We start from the raw sequence: 16,413 nt of genomic DNA, 5'->3' as shown, positions 1-16,413 counted from the left end.
GAGACAGGTTGCCAAAGCCTGCCAAGTGTTTCGTACCGTTTCGCTCGAGGGCTTGCCGGTTTTCATTTACATTGAATGAAATTAGTTTGGATGGAAAATTCGCGCCCGGTGACTTCGGTAGGTAGGTGCTGCTAGGTTTGCGGTGACCTCCAACCGACCTACCGTCCAGTTTGGCAATATGGCAATATTAATATGTTTTGTGTAATAGGGTTTGGCACCAGGTGCAAAAAAAAGCCCACAAGAGACGTCACGCAACTTCATCGCTGTGAATTGAATTTATTAAAAGCTTAATGTGCTGTTTTACTAAAAATTAGAAGTGAAGAATGTATAGCAATTTACATAAACATTATATCATTCAAAAAATGGAAAGAAATATTTTCCCAGGTTTTTGTAACAACATTTGAAGTTTATTTGCTCGCTTGAGCTCGGTTGTCCAATTTTTTCCTGCCTCTCTAACGGTAGAACATTCTGTAAATCATCAATTTACTAAGCTTTAACGATTGTTCGCCACAAAAGCGCACGAGGATGATAAATCATTCCACCCAATCGCTTCACCGTGGGCGCATCTTCATTGCGTTTGTTGCATTCCCACGGTTGTAAAAGACGCTCGCGGTGTGTCCAAGGGGCCGGCGGTTTATTTGCCGAACACCGACGCCTCACAAGGAATATGGGTGCGTGTATGTGCCGTTAGTAAGCCTTCCACCCCCTTTACGGGTGGAAGCGGTCATGGCGGCACACTACTGGTAAATGTCTAACACCTACCTGAAAGTAGGGCTCACCGTGCTGTAGTTTAAGCCGTGGCTAAGCGGATTACAGCCTCTTTTCCTTGGAAAGGATTTTCTTTTCACTCGCTTATCCATTGCTCACGACGATGACGATTGGTGGCGGCGATGGTGGCTGGAGTGTAAAGTTTTGGGTGTTTCTCACCCCTCAGCCACCATAAGATATATATGCCCTTCGGGTTTCTTTACGAGGGCCACCGGGTTTTTTCCTCCTGCTTCTCTCACTCTCGACCGGCTGTATGATTATCACGCATAATCGTAAAGTGGAGTCGTCGGTTTGTTTACAGTAGCCCGCCGAGGATTGGTAGGAAAGTTGTTTTGTGTGCCATTTGTGTTGCCTTATTAGAGGCAACCATTTTCTTCATAGTTTTCGATTTTATTACGGTCAGTTAATTTTTGTTGGTGTACGCCATGGTTCCACCGTTCCTGGAAGAACTGAACCGGGCTTTGGGAAAGTTCGTGCTCGTTTGACATTTCGATACGGGCTGGTTAGGAAAAAAACATATAGTTCCAGCCAAAGCACAGGTGGTGATGATGTGTGTTTGTGTGTGTGTGGTTTTTACCTTTGATCTTTCAGTTTTATTAGCATATGGTTTTTCGGGCATCGGCACAATCGATAACACACGGTGGGTTTAATTTTTACTGGTTTGGAAGTTGTAAAACGTTAACCAAGCTGTGATATAACGGATGCAAATGAGTGTACGGTGAATGAATTTAATGATTGAGCGCTTTTGTTTGAGTGGATCAGATTGATTTGTAGAGCGAATGTCAGAACTGGTTTTGAATGGCTCATATACAAAATATTGTTACTATTATTGACCGTTGACAGTTGACATTTCATTTCGGTGAATATGAATTTCAATTTTGTGGCTTTAAATTTCTACTTTCGATCTGTCAAACTGAGTATTTTTAATCAATTATAAACAATTGACCTGTCAGATTTTGACAGCTTTTCTTAGAACAAAAATCTGGCAAAAAGTTGAACCTTGAGAGCATCTTGAAGCATCAAAATAAAAATTTGACACTTCTCGAATACAATTTGACGTTTAAAATTAATCGACATGTTATTGATTTTTTTTCCTTTATCTTACCATATGAATTCCTGAATCTTAGTACACTATTAAATACTTGAAACAGTCTTAGTAAAAAATCCATAAAAAACTGACACAAAAATGACAGGTTGCGTCACTTGCTACTCTCACCACACAACTGAGCGACCCTGTGAGGTCTAAAGAAAGGGGATGTCTTACTGGAAATCATCACCAAAGAAGACATAACTCGTTAGCACCACCAACAGATGCTGATGCTAGCGGACTTGAACTGGGTGAAGAATCACGACGAAAACGATCGTAAAAAAAAAAACGCTGATCCCAATTAAGGGGCAATAAATGTGTAGCCTACACAGTGACTACCGATCAAGCGTCTTCAGCAGGCGAGAACGTACCAAATCCACCACCGACCGGATCAGGCTTTGCGGCAGTGGCGTCGGTAGTTTTTTTTTGTTGGTTTCTTTATTCTTACATTTGGTGTGCCAGCGTGAGCTTTCGGTTAACATACTGTGGTGTAGTCACTTGCGTCATGGTATTAAATTAGAATGTATAGCACCGACGGCGAAGGTTGTGCATCTTGCAAGCACACATACACGTAACGCATAATTATGAGTGTCATTCTGACGTGTCCCTGAAGTCACCGGCCGAAAACTTATACGCAAGCTACAGCTACCTATTAGATTGCCGAAGGTTTAAAAGCGCGCACCCGCTCTTGTGCCGAGTGTCTATATGATCACCTTGATCCGGTCGGTACACACACACACCGGTAGCAGCAGACGTTTCAATCCAATCTTTCCGCAAGTGATGTCCTCTCCAGAAATTGCTCCACACTGCAGAGGCGGATTAGCAATTTATATGGCCCCGGATAAGGTTAACCTCCTGCAATAAAGTGGGAACTGGTGCGAGCTGATTGCGCCCTCTGCCATTTTGTGTCTCGTAACAGGTTTCGCCGGTGCAGCAACCGCCCCAAACAGGATCTTCTGATGATGAATGTGTGGCTTCGGAGAGCTGCTCCATATGTCACAATGGCCCTGGCTTTTTCTGTGAACGTTGTCGCAGTTATCGAGGTTGTGCGTGATTATGTTCCCCAAAGCCAAGCCTTCGCGGGCCACTTGCCCAAGGATAACACCTCTCGGAGTTAACTTTCTCGTCCGAAACCGAAACAGACATCCAATTACCACCGTCGGCTGACGTCGTTGCGACGTTTTGTCTTTCGAAAAATAAAGGGTCTCTCGCTCTTTCTAGCTCTGCTTAACTTCCCTTTCACCAGGGCGGTTAATTATCGGTGTACATTTAATTTTTCACTAGATTTTAGTGGCCAGACATGGTCAGCGTTATCTGCCCGTTCTTTGTTGAAATTCAAGAACTTTTAACGTCTCGCAGCCAACCATTACTTTACCGCTCAGTCGCTGCCCAGTTGGGTATGAATTTTAATTATGAAACAAATTCAAATCTTCAATCTGCGCTGGATCTTTTACTGGAGTTATGCTTTAATCTCACTCAAGCTATAGACTGTTGCTCTCGAAGGGTTCACATGAACTTTCGAGTTGATTTTACGACGCGACTGACACAAGTAATGCTTTTCCGCGCTTCGTTTACCGCCGTGTGAAAGCAGAATGTTCACACCTTACGCTCTCGTGGCCCAGCCCCGGTTTGAAAGTCGTGGGTTTGAAAGGGTCCACTTAATTCCGTACCATTATGCAATGTTTCTGTTCTGCTGTGGGCTGTGACAAATTTGCAATCTATTCTTCTGTTGCTTAAGTAAAGCAGAACGGATGAGCTCCCTTTGCAATTCCCCCTTGGGCAGCTAAATTGGACACCTCGTCCAAAGACGACTAGTGCGGACTACCGATCTCCTTGAGCGCCCGGGAACGCATTAAAGAAAAAGCTTGTCGGTCATGGATGTGTGGAGTTTCTTAAGTGCATTTTAAGGCTCCTGTAGGAAAATTTTAATACATGTAAAAAACGGAACACACCCTTAAACCGGTGCACTCACCTGGAACGGGGCCTGGTTCCATGAGTAGGATATCCATTAGGAAGCATCAGAACGACCATGTGAACTGTTTTGTTAACAACGAAAAAATATAATACCCAAAACAACGTATTAAATGGAATGTTGTTCGAATTATCTGCCCCCTAAGAGGCTTTGAAGAACTCTTCGCAGAGAGGTCACGCATCCCCTTGCAGCGGCGGCGCACCTGAATTGCTTCATTTTCTACCCTTTTTTGTTGTTGTTGTGACCCTTCGGTGATGACACGGCCATAAAACGGGGTTGCATATCTAATCGTGCTCCCAAAAACTTCTACTCTCGCGGGTGGACCTTGCCTTCTCAGCGACTCCGCCAAATTGGACGTTTTCTTGCGGGGAGTTGGACTTTTGTTTTTCTTCGCATGTATATTCTTCGCCATTCTAGAAACCTTTCATCAAAACTACCGGCATTTTGAGAGAGAGAGGCATTCCGTTCCGAAAATTCATTTCTTCGCTTCGTTGCGTTATTAGAAACAAATGAATTTTGAAGATCAAACCATCGCGATAGTAGTTTCCGGCCATCAATAGCTTAATTACCATTCTGTCTTCAAGTCCGAGAGCCGCGTCTGCCTCGAATCGCTCTCGACCGACAGTCAGAAAACCGTTCCTCCACATCTACAAAACATAACAGATAGAAGAAGCAGCAACGTAAGAAAAGAAAAACATCCTAACTCGCGATCCTCGATCATGTCTGTCTGTCTCGGTCGCTGCTGCCGCTTCCAGCGAGACGATAATTTTAGTTTTGTTTATTTTATTCCAGTTTTGTGTGCGGGTTTTTTTTCTTCGGCGTGTGATGGCTGCGTTCTCGCATATTTGTGCGGTCACCTTTGTTGCGTTCTAGTCCCGTGAGCATTCCGCGATCGCGATGGAACACTCTTTTTTAGTTGTTTTGTTCGTTTGGGGGGGTTTGATGGAAGATTTTCACAGCTCCCGGGGTCCGTATTTATTATCGCGACTCGCGAGGTACGAGATGCAATCAAAAAACAATTAAAACCAATTTTGTCTACCGTCACCTGTTGGGGATGGGAAGATGCGACGTCTGATGTACGGGGTTTTTTGTTGGGGTACAAATGAAGATGCAATGAGTGGGGTGCGCTGTGTCTGGCATTTGTTGGTAGTAGTTTAAAGTGGGGGATTAAATTGATGGTGTAAAGATTTTAAATTATAAGTGATGTTAAGATAGTGTTAGGGGTTAAAGTGAGGATCGCTTAATCCAGTAGAGCTCAAGATAGGTGACCTATGAAGGCATCTGGTCCTTGATCGTTTAGGAGCATCTCAAGAAGCATTTCAGGAAGATATGATACTAGTTTTGTGGTCTGCAAGCAAATCTTTGAGGTGATGATATTCGAAGGATAGTCTAATGATGTCAGCTATGAGGAAGTGATGGACATCAAAAATTGTTGCTCAAGCCTTCCTGAAGTTAAAGTGCCAGAAAAAATAAATAAATCTCTTGAATTATCTCCTCTCTTCAGGTTCTTTACCAGTTAGAAGATCCTTGTCTTTGTTTAGTATCGCGATCAGAATAGATATTCTGAGATAAGATCTTTTATCCTAAGGTTCTCGTAGAGGATATCGAGAATGTTATCCTCCTTAGTGCACGCATTCTTCTCTGTACATTGAGGACTATTCTGAAGATATCTAGCTGAAGATATGGATTCTAAAGTAGAATTTCTTTAAAATCCTACTCCACATTGGAAACGATCGCTAGTTTCAGTTTCAAGATTGTTCAAACGACTGAAAACAAATCATTCCTGACTGCAGTCCATAATGAAAGAATACGCTTACACTCTTTAAGAACTCTCCAGTCAGCCAGCACCACCGATTTCCGACCGGAAGCAACGGTCGATTTACGATGCGCACGCTGGTTGCGTCGATTATGCCGCGCGTGGCTTCTATTTTGCAGGAAACACGAAATTGCTCATTCATAGCATCGAACCTCACGGATGCCGTCCCATGCTGCTGGTGCATTGCTGCGCGTGCGCGTGGGGGACTCTGCAATCACACGGCGTCGTTTCGAAGGCAATGAAGTTCTTCGGTGAAAATAGAAAATAGAAGTCATTCCACTGCGAAACCATTTGACATATCCGGTCATCAACGTGACACACACACACACACTGGCAGCGGATGTGTAGCAAAAGGTTGCGCACTCACCTGTAGTGCATTAGGGGTGTGTTCGATTTGGTTGAAACCTTTCGAAAGGAGATGCATGGTTGAATGGTCCCAATTGCGGTTCTAGCTTGGAGGGGTATACTTAAGCCTCAAGCATTGTTACGTTGCTTAACCTACGCCTTTGACGAAGGTTGGACACATACGGACACTTTCCAACTTTCCTTCCAGCTCCTTCTAGGCAATTGTTTTGTCCGAAGCTGTTACGGTAATTTAAATTTTTATTGCTCTAGAACTGGAACAGCTTCAATACTCAAGTTCCAGATGAGATATGACAAAATTTATAATGCAATCTTACCTCCAAAACGGTCAACGATAAACAACGCCCCGCTTTATTTTATCACTCCTGAGGTGTTTATGAAATATCCATCACGCAAAAATAGATCACAGTTCTTAGCGCGTGCTACCCTAACGCCTCACATTGTTCTATGTGGCTTGGTTTCGGTGCTTCGTCCAAGAAAAATTCCCACGCGCACCAGGCAACCGTCTGACATTAGTAGCCCGCGGATAATAAATTAGATCTTAATTGCCGGCCGACCAAAACAACTGGCCGCAGGCGGCGGCTGGTTGGTTGAAGCAGATGATGCTTCGGTTGGAGTGTACATTGCGTGCCATTTCCCGTACTCTCTCTCTCCCGGGCTGGATACCGGGAGATGTATGAACAATTATTTTAAAAACTATGCAATTTCACTGGCATTTCCCGGAGCTTGGTGAAGCGTTCGAAGAGTTGACGCACAAAGGGTGATTTTGTCCCGAGGCATCTACGATCCGTTATTTGCACTTTACGGCAATTGCATTCGGGTGTGCGTGGTGACTCATCCTACTCCTCCAAGAGTTTCTGCCTGAAACCTGCGCCTCTCTGGTGGGTGATCAATCACACCTGCCAAGAGAAAGAGACGTGGGGAAACACCGTCCCATGTTCGATGTAAACATTCCACACGCAATTACGCATCCGTGGACGGTTCTCCCGGTTCCGTTGGTGCGTCTAAACTCGCATTGAACGCTTCAAGAAGCGTAACGTGCCACGCCCTTTCCTTCCCACGGTATGGACCACGTCAACTAAGACTTCGTGTGGTGCAATAAAATTCTGAATGAAAAATCCTTTCCAGCCATTCCACCAGCGTACCAGATTTGTGGCGACGTTGCTGAACAAAGAACCTCCACCTGAGCCTCCTTCTGCATTTCCCTCTTACGAGTGCACGCAATAACTGTTGCCTCCGGGCATTAAAAGCATTTCTCTTTGCGTGGTGTTCTTCGTCCCTTTGGGACGGACGATCCAACGGACCTTTTGCGCCTTAAAGTTGCGAAGAAACGATGAATGAACTCGCATGCCTTGAATGGCACAAGTAGAAGACAGGAAATCGCCTTTTTTCCTAATCGTGAATTATGATACGAGAGAGGTGCTGCTGTGCGAATCCTTTACGGAAGGTGCCACTTAAAACATTCCACCTCTTTTACCATCCCGGAGGAGTTCCTATTAATCGGTGCACGGGAGAGTCGTGCGTAGCCTCGAGGGCACATTTTTGTGTGCATCCTTTCATTTTGCGCCCATAAAAAAAAATCGGTCGAGAAATTTGCTGATGATCCGCATCGGTAGGCGAGCAATTATGTGGCCGATTTGTGTTCAAGAAATTCTCCCTGCGATTAAATGTATCGCACACCAACCCACAATAACAGAGACTGATTTGCTGTTTTCTCTTAAACCTTTTCGTTTTAGGTACTGGAAGCTCTCCTGCCCAAAATTCTACCCGAAGTACCAGCCCCAACGTACCGAACGGTCACCTGCCGTTACCGCAACAGCAGCAATCGCAGGTCCATCCCCAGCAGCAGCAACTGCAACATCACTCCGGTACGGTGCCGGTGCTCCAGGCCGTACCACAGTCCACACAGCAACACTCCCAACCGCAGCAGCAGCAGCAGCAGCATTCCCAGTCCCATTCGCCCTCGCTGCAGCATCCTGCCCAGCAGCAGCAAGTGCACCTTCAGCAGCAACAGCAGCAGGCCGCCCTACAGGCGGCCCTCCAGCAACAGCCGCCCCAACTGCAACAGCAAACATCGCAACAGTCATCCCATCACCTTAACAGCAGCTCGAGCAGCTTAGGCAACATAACGCCCACCTTCGTCGCACAGCCACAGGTACGGGGACGGCGAAAGAAGCCCTCAGGACATCGCATCGGGGATACTTAACCGAAGCGCAGCTAAAGTTCGTTCTGGGCAAAGCAAAAGGGGATCATTTGATGAGGATCACACAAAACGGAGGACCGATCGGTTCGGTGTGCTCATCTCCGTCCCTTTTTGGGCTGGGAATCGGTCTAATAACGCACCGGAAGAGCGATCGTTCTCGTGACCGTGATCGGTCTACATCTCTTTGTATCCGCAATATGGCGAATATTTAGGGATATTGCCATACTCGAACGGAAGACTCTCTAATATGGACCGTGTGAAAAGGAGAGATGAAGAAGAGATCAGTATCATGACTTCGTGTTAGAGAGGGTGACCTTGGAGATCTTCAGCATTTTTGTGCCATTTATCCTTGGTAACATTTGCTGTCTAGGCAATCATTTCAGTGCGGAGTTAAAATTTAATTGTAGTTAACATTCTCAAGAAGTCCTCGACATTAGCCGTCCACAATTCATTTAGTATCTTGGTAAAAGTTTTGGTAAGAGCTTCAAGGTCTCTGAGCTCTCGGACTCCTAAGTCAGACATCCCTTGAGAGAACTTAACTCAAACAATCGATTTTAGCAATAGGGCACCATGATTCTTTGTCTGATCGTTATCTTTTCTCTTCGTCAATCTTCGCCGATCTTTACCGCTACTACAAATTGCTGCTCACGCGGGATGGATTTTCCACGCATCTCGGCCCGCACTAATTTCCCGAGCCGGACATTGCCAAGGGAGTGGTCGCACCCGAATTATTGTCCGCTTTGTGGCTGGCAACCTCATCGTGCATCATCACGAGCCATCAAACCGGTGATACTGATTTGTGCCGAAACTGGCAACGATCCTCCTTTTCCTGCTCACAAATTAAACCAAAACATGGACAGACAATAAAAATCAACCAAGAACAACAAACCCTCGCGTCCAGCAACAACAGCAGACAGACATACAGAACGTACGAATTGTGTTATTCGGGGTTTTGTGTTATTAAATTCGTTAAATGCGAGCGTCTTTTCGTTCTTCCTTCACTTTGCACCGAAGAAGACACCCGTGCGAGCGCTGGTGTGCTTGCGATCGAGCACAAGAACTCTGTAGGGGAAGACCGTGTTTTTTTCTCACGATTTTATTAGTGTGCCCCTTTTTTTAATGCTGTTTTCGCTGCCGGTCGCTTACCGTCATTTTGTCGCGACGCTTTCGAGTCAGGAGGGGTTTTTTTTTTGGTTGGGGAATCGGTTTTGGAAATTTGGTAGAATGACTTATGGTTTTATCGCACGCATCGATGCAACCCGAACCACCACGACTCGCTTGAAATTATGTTTCTGTTTCTTTTGCCCTGTTTGGTTGGATCGTTTAATGGCAAGCGCTAATTCGGTGGTACGGGTTTGGTTGAAGGATTGAGTTTCCCATTCCCCGTACAAGCGATCGGAACACATTCCAGTTGTGGAGCGAGAAGCCTAATACCCTAAGTCGTAAAACGCTCAATTATTCCTCTTTATTCTAATGATATCGTCCTTCGGATGGGAAGAAGGAATGAATATTATTATTCAAAATTACATCAGTTATGAATTTTTGAAGTGTTCATTTTAATAGTTTGTTGTGTGCCAATTGGGGTGAAAACCATTTTCCTTCGAAATCGAATTAAAAGCCATCAATTTGATCGCTCGAAGCATAATTTTACGATAAATTTTCGTTACGGGTTTTCATGATCGATCGAGCTTCCATTTCAATTAGTAAGCTGTTGGATGTTTTGGGACGAAATGAATGCTGGAATTGAACCGGGCAGATGCGGACCGTTGCGTCCATTAGCAGCGAATTATGGGGCATTGAAATGGAGAGAAAAAGAGAAACGTGTATCCAAATTTCTGTACCATCTTCGTAACAATTATGAACTCGCTTGCTCGAGAAATCGGACGCCGAGGTCCTCAACGTCAGTGTGACTTGCACGAATGCGTCTACCAAGATGACAGGGCTCGAATAGACCAGATCCAGTGACAAAATAATGGGTTTTGGGTGATTCCAGTGGGAAAAAAGTTGGTGTGTTGACTGTGCTTCTGTAGTTTATAATCACGGGGTCTTCGAAAATGGGAATTCTTATGTTTCCACACTAACATATGCTTCCTCTGTTCTTGTTCTTCTCGCCCCAGTCTCCGACTGTGAATTCCTTTAAAACGGCGTCCCTCAACGGTGTTGGTTTGCACGTGAACGGCGGAGGGGATTTAAATATGCCCGGTGGTCCAACGGTAACGCCTGGAACACCGAACACAAAGGCAAAGGTAAGTCGTCCGTCCGTTTCCGGTTTCCATTTCACGCTGATTCACGCGAGCTAACGCGGAGTATGAATACTTTTGAGGAATTCAATGTCCTCCAACACGCGAGGATGGTCCAGACACGCCCTTCTGTTCGCAGTTCAAAGCACAAAGTTTCTCATCGTTAATAATATTGCTGTACCCGGTGTGGGGTTATCACCACGATCAGGCCGGCAACTTAGTCAGCGAAAGAGGGCGAAGGCGTTAGAGATTACCGAAATATAAAATATTCATTCAAATCGATTGTCTGGAACGAGGACCGATGGAGTTTTGCTGAGAAGATTCTCACGCCGGTTCGGGCCGTGGCGGGTCGCAAAAGCTGTCCAGATCTAGCGAGGTGCGGCTGTCATCATCATCATCATCATGATCCGACCGTTGAACGTCACGCGTGTCCGACGGTGCATTGTAGCGACTCGGCTAATGCGCCTCCTCATTTCTTTAATTCGGTTGTCCTTTTGGCATTTTGTGGATGCAGTTTTTTGCCGAGATGCATGAGTAAGATTGTGCAACTCGAACACACACACACACACACAAAAAGGCAACCTCCTGCCTCCTAATTAATCGTTCGTTATTTGCAATTTCCTGTGGCGGAGCTGTGTGAGACTGCACTTTCAAGAAAATCTCGCTCTTCGTCGCTGTTTTATGCGCTTCTTCCACACTCCCATAGGGGTTGATTTGAAATAATTCGCATCGCTTGACTTTTAACGCAACCGGATACTCTACTTAGTGCAATTAATATGAAAAGGCTTATGAAGTTCCACTCGTTTTTTTTTATTAGCGATCTTTTCTTAATTTTGGACTCTCTCCCTCTCAACAGGATGTATCACCACGGGTGAAGATCGTCGTTGCGCTCTACCCCTTCAAGGCAATCGAAAGTGGTGACCTTTCCCTCGAAAAGGTGAATTCTCCCCATTTTGAAAGCAAGTCCAAATTTTAATTCTCTCTCTCTTGCTGCGATATTCTCAGAATGCCGAATATGAGGTGATCGACGACTCACAGGAGCACTGGTGGAAGGTAAAGGATCAGCATGGCACGATCGGCTACATTCCGAGCAACTACGTCAAGGAGAAGGAGCTGCTCGGACTGCAAAAGTACGACTGGTACGTGGGCGACATGTCCCGGCAGCGTGCCGAATCACTACTCAAGCAGAACGACAAGGAAGGCTGCTTCGTGGTTCGCAAATCGTCCACCAAGGGTCTCTACACACTATCGCTACATACCAAAGTGTAAGTAGATCTATCCTATCGAAGACTGATCATCAGGATTCTAATAGAGCCCGTCTTTCCTGCTTCCAAAAACATCGACAGACCACAATCGCACGTGAAGCATTACCATATCAAACAGAATGCTCGCAGTGAGTTTTACCTGTCCGAAAAGCACTGCTGTGAAACGATTCCGGATCTGATAAACTACCATCGCCATAACTCCGGTGGGCTTGCCTGTCGCCTTAAGACGTCACCGTGCGATCGTCCAGTGCCACCGACGGCTGGTTTATCTCATGGTGAGTGGTTCAAATTTCCGTTGGAGAAGTGTCCAACGACTCATTTTGGACATTCCTATTCCTACAGACAAATGGGAAATTCATCCCTCGGAATTGATGATCCTGGAGGAGCTCGGTTCGGGCCAGTTCGGTGTGGTACGGCGTGCAAAGTGGCGCGGATCCATCGATACGGCGGTGAAGATGATGAAGGTTGGCACCATGTCCGAGGATGATTTCATTGAGGAAGCTAAAGTTATGACGTACGTAATCTTTGACTTTAGAAACATATTGTAGAATATATTTAATAAACTAATGTCTCGTTGCCCCTATTGCAGTAAACTCCAACATCCCAATCTGGTGCAGTTGTACGGTGTTTGCTCGAAGCATCGGCCCATCTACATCATCACCGAGTACATGAAGCACGGATCTCTGCTAAATTACCTACGAAGGCACGAGCAATCGTTGATCGGCAACATGGGACTTTTGCTGGATATGTGTATACAGGTAAGATAGCATCCTAGCGGTATCCTTAATGGAAGGACTTTCAACTAACGTTTCCCCATCTCCATCGGCAGGTTTGCAAGGGTATGTCCTATCTCGAGCGTCACAACTACATCCATCGCGATTTGGCCGCACGCAACTGTTTGGTTGGTTCGGAAAACACCGTCAAGGTGGCAGACTTTGGGCTGGCGCGGTATGTGCTCGACGATCAGTACACCAGCTCCGGTGGTACCAAGTTCCCCATCAAATGGGCCCCGCCGGAGGTGCTTAACTACACGCGATTCTCCTCCAAGAGTGATGTTTGGGCATACGGTAAGCTCCAGAAGAGGGGGTTTTTTGTTGTGTCCTCTAAAGTGCTTAACAACCTTTCCGATCTCCTCCGCAGGTGTGCTGATGTGGGAAGTGTTCACGTGTGGCAAGATGCCGTACGGTCGCCTAAAAAATACCGAAGTCGTCGAACGCGTCCAGCGCGGCATCATACTGGAGAAGCCCAAAGCTTGCGCAAAGGAAATTTATGATGTAAGTAATGCCCCCACGTGCGCTTCACTGTAAATGGCCTCTAATGGCGTCCTGTTGTCCATCCTCAGGTCATGAAAAAGTGCTGGTCCCACGGGCCCGAGGATCGTCCCGGATTCCGAATACTGAAGGATCAGCTCGCTGCCGTCGCCCAGGGACTCACCGACTAGAGTGTCCTTGAGCCGAGTGTCCGAGAAGTTTTTGTTAGGCTAAGTTTGATAAGCTCTCCCAGCTCGAAACTGTCCGAATCGATGACTGCATTAAGGCGATGTGGCAAGTGTTAATCTCTTCTTTAATCTTTCATTTCGATTATTTGAGTATCTTTTTGTAAATGTAAAAAAATCTCTAGCCGAGGTAATTTAGTAATCAGAACGGTTTACGCAACCAGGGGTTTTTTTGTGCGTTGGCAAAGGAATTGAACCTGAACACGTGCGAGCGAGTGCCAGATTTATATGTTCTAGTATACGTTTGGGTTCCGTGTGCGTGTGTACGTATGTATGTATGTGTGTGTGTACCAGGTGAAGGCATCGTGTGGTTCTCTTCTTTCCCATGGGCGACGCAAACGTTGATCGGAAGCATTAAAACTGACTGAGTGAACGAGGGACGAGCTAAGAGCTAGGCTTAGTAGGAAGTGGAACACAATAAATCCGAGTTGCGCGAATACTTGCTTCCTATGCAGAGGGCAACACCTTCATACATAACTATTCGTTATATCGTAAAATCTACTGATATACCTATCTATAAAAATACACATGAAAATGGAGTGCATTTGGTCGGAATATCGCGAGTGATATCGAAGTCCTTGGTGGACAAAAGAAGCAACGCCAGAACATCACGAGTGCGAGTATTCCAAAAAGTACGTTGTGGTATTAGATTATGCAGGCATATTAACAAAACAAACATACACAAAAGGAAACAAAAACAAAACTCCCAATCTATCGTAACATACCAGTTCTTCTACATACCTTCCATGGAACACGTGGAACGACGGAAAAAAGCGAAATCAAACTGCTAGAGAGCTAGATTATTCAACTAACGCAAAACTGCAGCCGGCCAAAGCAGCTGCTGCCTGATGGGAACATTGTAGGAAAGTGTTTAAGTGATATTTAAGATTATATTTACCCGGGTTCCCATTTTTTGTTTTCTCTCGCTCCGCTAGCAGTTCGTTGTGTTTTTGGTTCTCAATTTCATCTCACCGTGAAGGATATGAATATTGCGTCCTTCTTTTGTCTATTTCTGTGTGTGTATATAGGTTGTAAAAGTGGAATTAGTTTTTTCTTCTTCTTTTATATTAGTTAATGTAAAAGGGCATCTGTCCGCTGTCCATACAGGCTTTTTGGTGCATATAAAGGGAAACTCCTCATCCAGTATGGGGAAAGCTTCAACCGTATAGTGGATTTTTGTTTTGCAATTTCACGGAGGTTGTTGCGAGCTGGCAACAATCAGATTTTCTTCTTCTTTTTTGGCCTAACGACCTCCCTCGTCAGGCATGCCGTTTTTGGCTTCCAAGAATTTGTTGATACCGCATAGCTGATGGGATTTGAACTTCGGTACGGTCCATCAGATTCCCCTATATGATTGCCAATTTCTCCTAAGCAGCAGAAACCTTCCCCATAATGAATGCAATATTCCCTCTATACGCATCAAAACCCCTGTATATCTCAAACCTCAACCGTTTAGTGAATTGTAGCTTCCTCATAATAACGCTGTACAAGCAAAACGGTTGATAATTCAGGTGTAGCGATGGAAATACGTCCCGTAGCGTGTACTACTATCCCCCCTCCCTATAGATAGAATTATTTGTCTCGGTATTATTTAATCATAACCCGCAAATCCCGATCGCCCGGATTCATAGCCCGGATATTGGATGATACAAATGATACCGATGAAACTCAGCGCTAGTAAACCTTGGGGCGTAGCTGACAGAGGAGCCGCTTCTACCGAATACTATTACTATGAACTACTACAAACTATTACCCCCTATTACATCCTACTAAGCAAATCGTTAATATCAAAACAAGCGTGAGGAACGTGGAAATGCCATTCGATTTTCCTTTTTTTTTGTTGGGATGTGTTATTCCACAACACAAGTCAACGTCCAACATGTCGACCAGTAGTAGTAGTAGCAGCAGCGGACTCGAACGTCCGCCACAGATGGATTTGAAATCAAAAAAAGGAAACAAACAACACACACACACGCATCCGTTTAGCAGGGGCTGTTAGCATGATAGCAATATCGAGATACGAAGGTTAATAATAATACAACTGATAGGAGGCAGGACATAGAGTGCGAGCGACAGAGCTGGTGGTATTATACTAGTAACTACAGGTAAGCATAGATATCAAAATGTCAGCGGTCAACACAAGCAGAAACAATTTACGTGAAGAACAAGCTAAACAAGCTGATTAGCCGATTAGATCGTTTGGTTTTTATTCCGTTTTTCGAGCAGTGCGTACCACGCATTCCGCACCGGAACCGAAAACACTCAACTCAAGCAAGCATCAACCGACATATTGGGAGAGTTAAGATAAGCGAAACCATATGCAGTGGAATAACTATATATATACTATCAAAAAAGGAAGGAAAAGCTAATCTAATTGCTAAATAATGCATAGTGAAAGGAAAGTTACACAAAAAACGTTCGACTGAACCGCCGCCGGTCAGTAGTGTCGTGCTGGATGGATGATGCTCGCGTGACAAGAATTCACGCTGCGACCAGAATGCGTTCAGCAGCAGTAAACGGGGCAAGAAAACCGATGGAAATCTTATTGGATAGATGTCGATCCAGATTTTTTTTACACTACAAATAAACAAACAGCAAAATGTCTTGTATGAAATGAAATGAGGAAGCGCTATTTGAATTTTGAATCGAAGTGATACAATCACACTATTTAATAAGATTTATGAAACAATTCAAGCGGAACTTTAACCAAGTGAGTATGATGTGGGTCATCTGGGCGGGAACCGGGGTACTTGTTCGTATGATTTATTGTTTACCCATTTGTAGAAAGTTCCAACTCTCGGCGACATGGATCCCTTAATCGAGACGATACTTGCTACATCGTTGTACTCATTCCGGAGGAAACGAATGAAACCTTCACGAATCGAATCCCACGCGGTGAGCAGATGAACCTGTCTGGTACGCAGAGGCGTACTTTAGATGCACCGAACCGACGACATGTGCCGTGACATCATGCTTCTAACTCAACTCTCTCTCTCGAGCAGCAGCAGCAGCAGCGAACCAATTTCGCTACCAACTGGACCGCCAAAATGTAACGGACTCCATGCGTATCGCCCTAAAATTGCCCAAAATGGTTAGAAAATCGGCTCGAACCCGGTTCGAATGCGCGAAATACGCTCGCTCAGGTTCACCTCAGGATGAACCGTTTTTGGGCCGGAGTTGAAGATTTGTTGCCGTATGGCTCGT

General features: G+C 45.2%; 1 protein-coding gene across 13 annotated transcripts in view; it reads left to right on the top strand.

Annotated features, from left to right (window-relative positions):
- The window catches only part of LOC118509155 (tyrosine-protein kinase Btk29A), a 70,145-nt gene extending 54,317 nt beyond the window's left edge, over positions 1–15,828 (top strand). For 12 of the 13 annotated variants that reach the window (XM_036049393.1, XM_036049387.1, XM_036049390.1 and 9 more), the window contains 10 exons: positions 7,743–8,161; positions 10,327–10,455; positions 11,306–11,386; positions 11,455–11,714; positions 11,796–11,989; positions 12,057–12,228; positions 12,304–12,472; positions 12,544–12,781; positions 12,855–12,988; positions 13,057–15,550. In XM_036049393.1, coding sequence (XP_035905286.1) covers positions 7,743–8,161; positions 10,327–10,455; positions 11,306–11,386; positions 11,455–11,714; positions 11,796–11,989; positions 12,057–12,228; positions 12,304–12,472; positions 12,544–12,781; positions 12,855–12,988; positions 13,057–13,155 — 1,895 coding nt within the window. In that variant the 3' untranslated portion in view covers positions 13,156–15,550. Of the gene's footprint in view, positions 1–7,742; positions 8,162–10,326; positions 10,456–11,305; positions 11,387–11,454; positions 11,715–11,795; positions 11,990–12,056; positions 12,229–12,303; positions 12,473–12,543; positions 12,782–12,854; positions 12,989–13,056 lie in introns of all 13 variants that reach the window. The other variant, XM_036049396.1, reaches the window with a different exon arrangement.
- The last annotated feature ends 585 nt before the right edge of the window (positions 15,829–16,413 follow it).

Source organism: Anopheles stephensi, chromosome 3 (genome assembly GCF_013141755.1).
Source record: "Anopheles stephensi strain Indian chromosome 3, UCI_ANSTEP_V1.0, whole genome shotgun sequence".
Taxonomy (NCBI): domain Eukaryota; kingdom Metazoa; phylum Arthropoda; class Insecta; order Diptera; family Culicidae; genus Anopheles; species Anopheles stephensi.
The sequence above is the reverse complement of the archived record's forward strand: the minus strand, read 5'-3'. Positions and strand labels throughout refer to the sequence as shown.